The sequence below is a fragment of the Anabas testudineus genome, chromosome 21, assembly GCF_900324465.2.
Source record: "Anabas testudineus chromosome 21, fAnaTes1.2, whole genome shotgun sequence".
NCBI classification, from domain to species: Eukaryota; Metazoa; Chordata; class Actinopteri; order Anabantiformes; family Anabantidae; genus Anabas; species Anabas testudineus.
This window is the reverse complement of record NC_046629.1, coordinates 2449614-2462154: the sequence shown is the minus strand read 5'-3', so window position 1 is coordinate 2462154 and position 12541 is coordinate 2449614. Positions and strand designations below refer to the sequence as shown.

The following is a 12541-nucleotide window of genomic DNA, read 5'->3' as shown; positions in this document are numbered from 1 at the left end:
CACAGAATAAAAAATAAAATAATACTTACTCTCATCTTTGCAGATGTCGTTAATAAAAGCTGAAGAGAAATGAGTGAGTGTGAATGTTTGTTATCAGTCCTTTGTGAGAATGGAAACCCACCCAGGGAGTAACCTGCCTCTGTACCAATGACAGTCAACAAGTCTCAGCTCTCCCTTAACAGGAAAGATGGTAAAGACGATGGATTGAATTATCAGGTACATCTGTGAATATTTAAATGTCAGATTCCTGTTAATTCCACCTAAGAAGAAGAAAGTCCAGTTTCCGTCTTGCAGAGACTCAACTTCCAGAGAACTAGCACCAACATGTTCCTGTTAACTCCACCTTCTACACTCACACATCCAGTTTTGTAGATAATTAATTACTCACATGCAACAAGTAAGAACTGCTTACTTAAGAGGTGGAGTTCGTGAGGGAACGGGACTGACGGGACAAAACAGGAAAGTGCAGGAGGATATATTTATTAAACAAAAGGCAGGGACACGGGGAGCTAACAAGCACTGAACAAAAGTAGCAACAAAAAGACCCGAAAACACGGTGAAATAAGGACTAACAAAAACCAGAAACAGACGGACAAAGTATCAACTGAAAACACTGAAGTAGCAGGTAAAAAGGAAAACTTACACGTGGGGAAACAGTCCAACAAACAAAAAGAGTCCCAGAGAAACCAACAAACAAAAGGGGAGCAACTTGAGGGACGGACAAACCAGAGTGATTGAGGAGCGCGATGCAATACAACACAACATGACAAACCAGCAGAGAATAAAGCACTGAAGGGAGCCTATAAAACAAAGAGGGGAACACAGGTGAAATGAATCAGTTAATCAGGAGTCCAGTGGGATGAGTGGAGTTGTGTTTTATTGTAAAGCTGAGGCATAAAGACCTCAAGAGATTTATTAAACTTTAAAATGGTTCATTATGTTTAAAATGGATCCTTCATAGCCTCAAATTACTGAGGAAAAGTTAGCACGTAGTGTCTCTTGGTCTTTATGTCTGTGATGAAGGTATTAAAACAATGTTCAACTCATGTTCAAACCAGTCGGTGCATTTTACAGGAGAAATGAATCAAGTAGAGACAAAGAAAAATAAAAAGGAGTTAAATGAGGTCTTGTAAATTAGTTGGAATCTATTCAGCTGTCAACTGTTGTGCAACTAAAGAATTAAATGAGAACAAATACCACCCTTCATCATAAAATGTTAATAAAAATGTCAGTGGTTTAGAAAAGATGACAACAAAATATGTAAAACCTGGACAAATGAACAGCATCCTGCACAAGCAGCATAAGATCTGTTAGATGAATACACAAGTACTCTACTACTGTTAATACCATTTAAAATGGACAGAGAACAAGAAGAGATGAGTGGTTTCACTTTTACTGTGATCTGTTTTAGTAAATACCACCATATCATTTTACAGTACCCCTCCAGTAATGGTCAGGGTCTCTCCAAAGTCCAAAGACCTGTTCCTTCACAGTCTGTGCACAGAAGAACAAGAAGGCCACTCAGTGGAACCACAGCAGTGTTAGGTTCAGACTTAGATTTGTGGTTTGAACATCAGGTTTTTCACTGTACTGTGTGTTGGAATTTTCTTTTAGTTACATCTGATTTGATTAAATTGCACTTAGGTTAATTGGTGACTCTAAACTGTCCATAACTGTGTATGTGAGTGGGAATGTTTGTCTCTGGATGTCCCCTCTGTCCGGGGTGTACCTCTCTTCTTATCTAATGACTGCTGGGATTGGCTGTAGCACACTACATCCCTTAACAGGAAAAGTAGTTCAGATAATAGATGGATAAATATGTTGACCTCATGTTGAATGTTAGGTGATAAATGAAAAGTGTCACTGACATCTCACTGTGCTCTTCTTGTATAACTGAACCAGTTAAACTCTGCTGCAGACAATGACAGCTGTTTGTAGGAACACCAACGTCTCACAGCTCTCTTTCAGAGACTCTGAGGAGTTCAAAGTTCTGTGAACCAGGGAACCCACGAAGTACAGAGGCACCTGGAGGAGATGTGAAATATGTGAGGATGCAGGTGGTGGGACTCATTCTACACTGCAGCATGTGGGAAAACGTGCTGCATCTTTTTGGAACATCTCTAGCAAGCAGACTTCAACCACATCAGATTTCTGGTCCAAGCTGTCTAGAAACTACTTAGCCCGACTAATCTTCAGACCTGGGATAAGAGCCAGTCACTCTCTTGCTCCTTTTCCACCGGGAGAGGGTTGCATGTTCACTATGTTTGGGGCAATGACCTGATGTTAAAGACAGATACTGATATGATAATAACGACCATAAACTCTGGTAAATGATGTTAATGCTCAATCAAGCCTTAAGCTAAATTCATTTGATCTTTTTACACTGAACATCTACAAACTCAGAGACTCTGCACTTGTTATTTTGTACTGACTGGTTTCATGTCTGTGATATTTCAGTTTCTGTTGCCCTCTTCTGGTTGGTTGGTTACTGTTAACCATATGGTGTTTACATGAGGCTGTAATATTTATCACACTGAAATAAAAATGTGTACATTTTAAAAGAAAATATAACAAGTTCACAGAATTTAATCTAATAAAGCTTTATAGATTTTAAGATAACAATTGATAAAGTTAATTTTCAGTAGTGCTCTAGTCTAGTGAACACAGCTAATGTTGTGTTTAAAGGTGTGTGGAAAAAAACATGTGATTAGTCTGGTCTAGTCTATCTACATAGATATAAGATACACCAGCTCTATCAGTCAAGATTTAGGCCTCATCACAGCACAGAGACAGCACTTGTTAAAGTAGTAAATGACCCCCTAGTGGCCTCTGATCAGGGTAGTGTCTCTATGCTTGTGCTACTCGACTTCAGTCGTATTCTCCTTCACAGACTAGAAAATGTTGTTGGAATTAGGGGAACGGCCCTCTCCTGGCTTAGGTCCTATTTGACTGATCGTTATCAGTATGTAGATCTAAATGGCGATTACTCCACATGCTCTCCAGTGGAGTTTGGTTTTCCACAGGGTTCCGTTTTAGGCCCACTGCTTTTTTCCCTCTACATGCTTCCTCTGGGCAACATAATCCATAAGCATGGTATTAACTTTCATTGTTATGCTGACGACACACAGTTATGTCTCATCAAAACCAGATCAAACAGCTTAATAAAGTTGATCAATGTGTAAAGGTGTCATGATTCCAGCTCCTCCTGTCTGTCTGCCCCTGATTTTTTTGTTTTCTCCCTCCTCTGTCATGTGACCTGCTAATTGCCTATTGTCTGCACCTGTGCTTGCCCTGTCCCTTTATTAGCAGATCTGTCAGTCCGGATAGTCTCACATCAACCTGAGAACCAAACTATCCAGCGTTATCTTCAGACTGCTTATGTTACAGTTCCTCCCTCTGCCCCTGTCTGCGGCTTTGGTTTTGTTTTGTTCTGGTCTCACCCTCCTGTCTCACACCATATATGGACTTCCTCCACTTTCCGCCCTCCACTCACTGCTGGACTAATTGACTCATTCAATGCACCTGTTACTCCCTCCATTTTAAAAGCACCCCTCAGTCCTCAGTTCGGTGCTGGTTTGTCACATTGACTTTCACACATCACTCACCCTGATGTTCATTCATGCTCTCACGCTCCTCATGTTTTGTTTGCCCCGTATCATTCTGGTCAGTTCATGTGTTTGTTTGTTCGTCAGGAACCTCTGTTTGTTTGTAAGTTTGAATTATTTGGTCTGCGTTTATGCAGTGTGTGTCTTTGTTGTTACTTTGTCCTGTTAGCTTTGTTTGTTTGTTCCCGTCTGGCCTGCCTTCTGCAGTGAATTTAGTTTGTTACTTTGTTCATCTATTTTGTCAGTTTTGTCCATGTTAATGCATGGGTTTTAAGTTGTTACTTTGTATGTCAGGTTGTGGTTTTGTTTGTGTTTACTCACTGTGTTTTCGGGTCTTTTTCATTTGATACTTTGTTTGTTAGTTTGTGTTAGTTCCCTGTGTCCCCTGCCTTTTGTTAAATAAACCTCATTTTGGTTCCTACCTGTTTGTTCGTCGCCGTCCGTCAGGCCAGATTGTAACAGCTTATTGGATACGAACCCTGCCTGAAGAATAAGAGACTGGATACTAATTAACTTCCTTCTACTTAATCCTGATAAGACAGAAGTACTAATTATAGGATCACATGCAGCTAGAAGCAAGATGTTAGATCACACCGTAACTCTAGATGGCCTTTCTGTTACATCTAGTGCAACAGTCAAAGACCTTGGTGTGATTCTAGATTCCAGTCTTTCATTTGAAGCTCATGTAGATAATATCACCAGGACAGCTTTCTTTCACCTCCAGAAATATTGCCAAGATGAGGAATATTTTGTCACTTAATGATGCAAAAAAAATTAGTCCATGCTTTCATCACCTCTAGGTTGGACTACTGTAATGCCTTACTGTCTGGCTATTCAACCAGGTGCATAAACAAGCTTCAGTTAGTTCAGAATGCAGCAGCGAGAGTCCTCACTAGAACCAGAAGATACGAGCACATCACGCCTATCTTATCTACACTTCATTGGCTCCCTGTGAAATCTTGCATTGATTTTAAAATACTACTTTTGACATTTAAAGCATTAAATGGTCTTGCGCCGCAGTATCTAAGTGAACTGCTAGTGTCTTATGATCCACCACACCTACTTCGATCAAAGGATGCTGGCTGCCTGTCAGTACCTGGTATCATGAAAACTACAGCTGGGGGCAGAGCTTTTTCTTACAAAGCCCCAAAGTTATGGAATAGCCTTCCAAATGGCGTTCGGGACTCAGACACAGTCTCAGTGTTTAAGTCTAGGCTGAAAACCTACCTATTTAGTCAAGCATTTGAGTAAATAGATCTGGGAAGGACTCATGGACGTAGAGCATTATGGTGAACTGGTATGTTTAGATGTCGTCTTCCCCACTCTGACTGATCAATCAGGTTTGTTGACAGTGAAGTGTTCGGTTGCTCTACATCCCAGGGAGCCCTCATGTCTGCGTTTCCTTCTGACCCACCCTTTTAGTTAGGCTGTCATAATTAGTTTCTGCCGGAGTCCCTGCTGCACTCTACACTAAATGTACATTCACCTCCTATGTTATCTGACTGTGACCATAACTAACTGTTATCTCTCCTCTTCCTGTCTCTCTATCGAGCTACATGTTGTTCCACCCTTTGCCCTCTGGACCTGTCTGACTCGTCCTGGTGCCCCACTTCTGGTCACAGATCTCGTTGCTTAGATCCCCCGTGTGGTCTCTGTGGGATGCGTGTGGTGACTGGGGATGGTTCCACTCTAACATGAAGTCGGTCTTGGCCTCGGCTGCCTTCGGCAGCTGTTTCTCTGAGGTCTCAACTCAACGCTCGATAGTCCAAGACTGGAATGTCCTACAAGTCTACCTGAGCCTCCAATACCTGACTGGACTCCACATTAACTTAAAAAACATTAACTATTATACTGAACTTCCTGATGCCTAACACATAGCATGTGATCACCCATATAAGGATGGGTTCCCTGTTGAGTCTGGTTCCTCTCATGTACTTGTACTGTTCTTTGGTTGTGTAAAGCTGCTTTGTGACAATGTCAGTTGTTAAAAGCGCTCTACAAATAAAATTGAATTGAATTGAATTAGTCTTAAGCTAAGATTGGTGTAAAGTCTCATTCTCTGCAGTGTTCATTTCTTCTCCAATCACTCAAATATGTGATGTCACATAGTGTCCTGAAGACGACATAGTCAAGTCAAGTCAAGTCAAGAAGCTTTATTGTCATTCCAACCACATATAGCTGAAGCAGTACATAGTGAAATGAGACAACGTTTCTCCAGAACCATGGTGCTACATAAAACGGCAACAAGACAAACATGGGGCTGAGGACTGCTAAGTTGTCCTAGCAAAACACATAAAGTGCATCCTGTGCAACCTAGTGCAAACAGTGCAAGAACACAAAGAAAAAGTGCAGACAGACGTCAGAAGACAGTGCAAAAACAGAACACAAAACAGTAGCGGAAATGAATACAATTTACAACTGAAAGATGGAAACATGTCAAATCTAGCGAGTGTGTGTGCTCAGTTCAGTTTGTTGTGTGTGTGTTGAGGAGCCTGATGGTTTGGGGGAAGAAACTGTTCAAAAGTCTGGTTGTGAGGCCCGAATGCTCCGGAACCTCTTCCCTGATGGCAGAAGTGTGAAGATCGGGTGTGAGGGGTGGGTGGGGTCGTCCACAATGCAGGTAGCCTTGCAGATGCAGCATGTGGTGTAAATGTCCGTGATGGAGGGGAGAGAGACTCCGATGATCTGTCCTCACTATCCGTTGTAGGGCCTTGCGATCCGAAACGGTGCAGTTCCCAAACCAGGCAGTGATGCAGCCGCTCAGGATGCTCTCAATGGTTCCCCTGTAAAATGTAGTCAAAATGGGGGGCGGCAGATGGGCTTTCCTCAGCTTCCTCAGGAAGTAGAGACGCTGCTGGGCCTTTTTGCTGATGGAGCGGGTGTTGAGTGACCAGGTGAGGTTCTCCTCCAGATGGACACCAAGAAATTTGGTGCTCTTGACGATCTCCACTGACGCTCCATCGATGTTCAGTGGAGAGTGGTCACTCTTTGCTCTTCTAAAGTCAACAACCATCTCTTTAGTTTTCCCAACGTTCAGAGACAGGTTGTTGGCCTTGCACCAGGCTGAGAGCTGATGTACCTCCTCTCTGTACGCTGACTCGTCGTTCTTGCTGATGAGACCCACCACAGTCGTGTCATCAGCGAACTTGATGATCTGATTCGAGCTGTGCATCGCTACGCAGTCGTGAGTCAGCAAAGTGAACAGCAGTGGACTGAGCACACAGCCCTGTGGGGCCCCAGTGCTCAGCATGGTGGCGCTGGAGATGCTGTTCCCGATCCGGACTGACTGGGGTCTCCCAGTCAGGAAGTCCAGGATCCAGTTGCAGAGGGAGGTGGTCAGACCCAGTCGGCTCAGCTTCCCAATCAGCTGCTGGGGAATGATGGTGTTGAATGCTGAGCTGAAGTCTATGAACAGCATTCGAACATATGAGTCTTTGTTGTCCAGATGGCTGAGAGCCAGGTGGAGAGTAGTGGTGATGGCATCGTCCGTGGAACGGTTTGGACGATATGCAAACTGCAGCGGGTCCAGTGAGGGTGGAAGCTGGGACTTGATGTGCCTCATGACCAGCCTCTCGAAGCACTTCATGATGATGGGTGTGAGTGCAACAGGGCGGTAGTCGTTGAGGCAGGAGACAGTAGACGTCTTCGGCACCGGCACGATGGTCGTTGACTTGAGGCATGTAGGAACAACAGCGCTTCTCAGGGAGATGTTGAAGATGTCAGTGAAGACATCCACGAGCTGATCTGCGCATTCCCTGAGGACCCTGCCAGGAACGTTGTCAGGACCAGCAGCCTTCCGTGGGTTGATTCTGCGTAGAGTCTTCCTCACGTCGGCTGTGGAGAGACAGAGCACCTGATCATTTGAGGGAAGGGTGGATTTCCTAGCTACCGTGTTATTCTTTACCTGTACCTCAAATCGGGTGGAGTTGTCTTGTAGTTAGTGATCGCCTGGATGCCCTGCCACATGCGCCGGCTGTCTCCGCTGTCCTCAAAGTGGCCGTGGATCCTCCTGGCGTGCGCGCGCTTCGCCTCTCTGATGGCTCGGGACAGTTCAGCCCTTGCTGTTCTTAAGGCCGTCATGTCTCCTGCTCTGAAGGCGGAGTCCCTCGACTTCAGCAGCGCACGCACCCTAGCAGTCATCCACGGTTTCTGGTTGGAGCGTGTAGTGACGGTCTTGGAGATGGTCACATCATCAACACACTTGCTGATGTAGCTGGTCACTGATGATGTGTACTCCTCCAAGTTGACGGAATCACCGGTGGTTGCAGCCTCCCTGAACATGTCCCAGTCGGTGCACTCAAAGCAGTCCTGAAGAGCAGAGATGGCTCCTGCTGGCCAGGTCTTTACCTGCTTCAGAACCGGTTGGGAGCGTCGGACACGTGGTCTGTATGCTGGAATTAGCATAACAGAGATGTGGTCTGAGTATCCGAGGTGGGGGCGGGGCTCCGCTCGGTACGCGCCGGGGATGTTGCTGTAAACACGATCCAGCGCGTTCTCCCCCCTCGTTGCAAAGTCCACATGCTGATGGAGTTTAGGGAGCACTAACTTGAGATTTACATGGTTGAAATCTCCGGCAATGATGACCAGACTGTCAGGTTGGGCGTTCTGCACGTCGCTGATAGCTCCATGTAGTTCACCCAACGCCTCTTTGGCATTAACGCTAACGCTAGGAGGGATGTAAACTCCAAAAATGAAAACAGTGGTGAATTCCCTCGGTAAATAAAAAGGTCTGCACCGAACAGTCACAAACTCCACAAGTGGTGAACAGTAGCTGGAAACCAGTACAGAGTCCTTACACCAGTCCGTGTTAATAAAAACACACACACCACCGCCGCGACTCTTACCGCACAGAGCTGGGTTCCTGTCGGCTCGAAACGCGGTTAGGCCGTGTAGCTTGATGGCGGCGTCCGGTCATAATCTGCAGTAGCTCAGGAGATCACGTCCATTCCTGTTGATTCCACCTAACAATAAGGAAGTCCAGTTGCCAAGACTCAACTTACAGAGAACTTATTCCAGGGAGGAACGACAAGATATAAACAACATAAATAATTATTCTGATGAGAGTTAGTCCACCACCTCTCTATAGAGGGAGGGGACAAGGAGGGGGGAGTTTTACAGTTTGATGGTCGCAAGCAGAAAGGATCTCCTCTGGTTCTCTGTGGAGAACATGATGTGATCAGTCTTTGGCTGAACACTGTGCAGTGGGTGGATTGTCCAGGACTGAGAGGTGTTTGTACAGCATCCTCCTCTCAGCTACAACATGTAGAGGGGTCCAGCTTCACCCCCAGAACAGAACCAGCTCCTCCTGATCAGTTTGTTTAGTCTGTTGGTGTCTGGCACTTTCATGTTGCTGCCCCAGCAGACCACAGAATAGAAGATGACACTGGAACCACAGACTCATAGAACATCCTCAGCATGGTGCTGCAGGCGTGGAAGGACCTGAGTCTCCTCAGAAAGTACATCAGGCTCTGAGCCTTTTTGTACAGTGCTGATGAATTCTTAGTCCAGTTTGATGTCCAAGTACACTTCCAGGTATTTGTACTTGGACACAACCTCCACCTCCCTGTATAGAGAGAGGTATGACAGGACACCTGGATTTCCTGAAATTCATCAGTAGTACTTAAAGTCTGAGGTACACATTTTGTTATCTGTTTCAGTTTTTTGTGGTCGTTTTAAAACTTTTCTGAACATTAAGAAGAAGAAGAAGAACATTTTGCCTTTTTTATAAGTGTGTATGTGTGGATTCCTAGTGGGATGGAGGTCTTTTCACTCTCTGTGTAGAGTTGCTACTGCCAGTCTCCTTATCGAACCAGGTGATTAATGAACACAGAGAACCTTGAATCTGAGTAACTGAATCACACTGTGCCTAAAACTCAGTAGAAAACACAGAATAGATATCTTAGATACTCAGCCAGGTTCAGCAGTGTAGATTCTGATATCCAGGGTAGGGCATAAGCCTACTAGGGACTACATCTTTACCCTGAATACATCCTCCAACTGCAGAGTCATCAGAACTTCTGAAGCTAGTAGAACTCTGAGTCGTACTTAAAGTCTGAGGTACACATTTTGTTATCTGTTTCAGTTTATTGTAGTTGTTTTAAAATTTTTCTGAACATTATGAAGAAAGAACTGAAGACAGAAAATGATTTTTCACATTTGTGAATCTTGATTTTATTGGTAAATTGCTGAGCACACATTTGTGGACATCATGAGACATCAGACATGAACAAATCCTTTCCACATGTGTAAAGTTGATTGTATTAGTAAATCACTGAGTCTTCTATCACATGTATTCAGGTCAATATGTGATTATTATGTGACTTTATTTGAATTCACTGATTCCTGGGAGGTTTACTTGATCTTAAAACTTGTGATGCGAACATCAGCATTGACAAAGATCATTGGGTAGATCTCTGCACCGAGGTGATTATGGAAGCGGAAAACAGAGTCGTCTGGTAAAATCACCAAGAACTCAGCAGACTTGAATTCAATGGAAATCTGTAGAGAGATAAATGAAGAATGAGTAACAAGAGACGTAATAACACAAAATCATATCATTATAAATACCTGGAAATATATCAAAAACAAATGTATGTAGTTTTCACAGATCTGTATGAGTTAATAAATTAGTGGTAACATGATGAAGGTCAAGTTATCAGAGGTACAGTGACACACATTCTCCAACAGAGGTCACTAAAAGAAAAGAAGAAGAATGAGACGTGGATTTAAAACAGTAGACACACATGAAGGGTCAGAATAAATATGACACACACACACACACACACACACACACACACACACACACACACACACACACACACACACCTCGAACTCCTTTCCTTCTTCAAAGGGAAAGCTTTGGCCGCAGAGCTCTTCACCCCAGTTTCCTCCCTGACGAGAGTTGAAGATCACTTTCTTCACGTGATCACCGCAGTGAAATCGAGGGTTGACATGCAGAGCTATGTCTTTGTCACTGAAGCCGATATTCACACTAAACCTGAAGCACAAAGAAACAAAAACATTAATCATATTTTAAAATTATTCATTGTGTTTCAAACTGATAAGATGACTCAGAGGGTTTGAAACTTCACAGAAACAGTTCAGAAATATTGTTTTACATTATCACCACTCACTGTGCAGCATTCGGTTTAGGAACTCCAGTAATAGTCAGAGTCTCTCCAACATTAAAGTACGCGTTCTCTAGGGTCAAAACCTGTGGACAGAAGAAGACGATACAGTCAGTTGTTGTGTGATACTAACACCTGTCAGTAATAATACAGATACAGAGGACAGTTACACTTTTAAAATATGACCCAACATTCATCACCTACCTGAGGAGTCAGAAAATACACAGAATAAAAAATGAAATAATACTTACTCCCATCTTTGTAGATGTCGTTAATAAAAGCTGAAGAGAAATGAGTTTGAATGTTTGTCTGTCTCTTTATATCAGTCCTGTGTAGGACTGGAAACCCACTCATGGTGTAAACTGCCTCTTGACCAATAACAGTTGGATCAAGTCTCTTCACTTCCTCATAGGAAATATTTTAAAGATTCACCTAATTTATTATGTGTCAGGATTCCAGCTCTCCAGCCCCGTCTGTCCCTCATTCCCTTATTTGGTCGGTTTCCTGTTTGTCCTCCTACCTGTCTTATTACCTGTTTACTCGTTAACTCCACCTGTGTCACCCCCTGTCTTTATAAGCAGGTACATTTTGTCAAATAGTCTCACATGGACCGAGAACAGTAGCCAGCGTTTATCCTTGGACAGCTTTCTTGTTGCTAACTCTACCTGACCTGGAACCTCTGGGACTGTGAGTTCTATTCCAACCTGATGTTTTTCTCCCCTGTGCTCTCCCTCCTCGCAGTACTGGACCTGCTTGTTCCTATTTCCCTCCTTGCTCTACCCAGCTCTGTTTTCTGGACCTCCCTGTGTATGACCTGGACCTTCTCGAGACCCTGATGTGAGCCTAGAGGATCTGTTGGTTTTCCTTCTTTTGTTTGGAACTGTCTTTCTGTGTAAGACCATGGACTGTCTTCATCTACCTGTCTTTGGATTGCTTGACATAAAGAATTTTGTGATAGGATTTCAACTGATTGATGTTGTGCTTCTGTGAACCTGCAATAACTCTTCTGGAGTTATCTTCTACAGTTCTCCCTGAAAACTAGGTGTGCAGAAAACTCAGGAAGCTCTGTGTACAAAGACTGTTTTCAGTTGGTCAGTAGTGTCACTTACCACATCTGGTTGATATGAAGTATTAGACTTTCCTCTTTTTTGCAACGATGCATGAGTAAGAGCAAAATGAGGAAATTTGATTGGTTTAAAGTTTGTTCCCATGCTTCAGCACGATTAGAAAAGAAGTGTGTGGACACAGTTCAGTGGTTCAGTGTTGTCTTGCACCACATTATATGTACAACTTTCACTGTTTCAGCTCGGCACTGTGGGTTTTCCTCCTCTCTCCCCCGACCAGCCACCTCTCTCCCTGCTCTCCCAGTCATTAATTGCATATTGGCTCCATCTGTGTTCCCCTCTCCCCATAAAACCTCTCATCAGTCCTCTACCCACTGTCAGATCGTCTTCTATTCCCAACCTGCTCCCAGCCCTGCTCCTGACCCGACAGAGCTGAGATTCATTCGGTGACTTGCAGCTTGAAACAGTTCACACCAATGTTCAAATGGTTGAGACAAATACAGAGAAACTAAAAAAGCATCAACAGAAACAAATTTATTTCCAAAACATGAATAAAAAAGATGAGATGTGGTGTTCTGTAGCGTCAGTGGTGCAAGTTGTTGAACAGTGGTGTGAAAAACCCAAAAAATATAAATCAAATAGAGGTTTTAACGAGAAGCAGTGTGTTCCCACCAGGTGTTCCCAGTCAGCACCACTGGACAGCCCCACCCACCAATCACCTGTACCTACAAGGTGAGGCGCCACC

General features: G+C 43.8%; 2 protein-coding genes across 4 annotated transcripts in view; both read right to left on the bottom strand.

Annotated features, from left to right (window-relative positions):
- The window catches only part of LOC113173165 (beta-galactoside-binding lectin-like), a 74860-nt gene extending 63765 nt beyond the window's left edge, over positions 1-11095 (bottom strand). The window contains exon 1 of one of the 3 annotated variants that reach the window (XM_026376519.1): positions 10984-11095. In XM_026376519.1, coding sequence (XP_026232304.1) covers positions 10984-10989 — 6 coding nt within the window. In that variant the 5' untranslated portion in view covers positions 10990-11095. Of the gene's footprint in view, positions 1-29; positions 929-10983 lie in introns of those variants that run through there. The other 2 variants (XM_026376523.1, XM_026376522.1) reach the window with 2 other exon arrangements.
- LOC113173168 (beta-galactoside-binding lectin-like) lies at positions 9817-10649 on the bottom strand. The gene is made up of 2 exons (XM_026376527.1): positions 10431-10649; positions 9817-10103 (listed from the first exon to the last, which is right to left on the bottom strand). Exons 1-2 carry the CDS (start codon positions 10632-10634, stop codon positions 9957-9959), a joined length of 351 nt encoding a protein of 116 aa, XP_026232312.1. The 5' UTR covers positions 10635-10649; the 3' UTR covers positions 9817-9956.
- Positions 11096-12541: the final 1446 nt, after the last annotated feature.

What these genes read in the sequence shown, in the direction of transcription:
- LOC113173168 (XM_026376527.1), bottom strand. Translation starts at nt 10,634, where the DNA reads ATGATTAATGTTTTTGTTTCTTTGTGCTTCAGGTTTAGTGTGAATATC. An exon ending in AAGAAGGAAAGGAGTTCGAG is followed by an intron (nt 10,104 to 10,430) that starts GTGTGTGTGTGT and finishes ATCTCTCTACAG; the next exon opens with ATTTCCATTGAATTCAAGTC.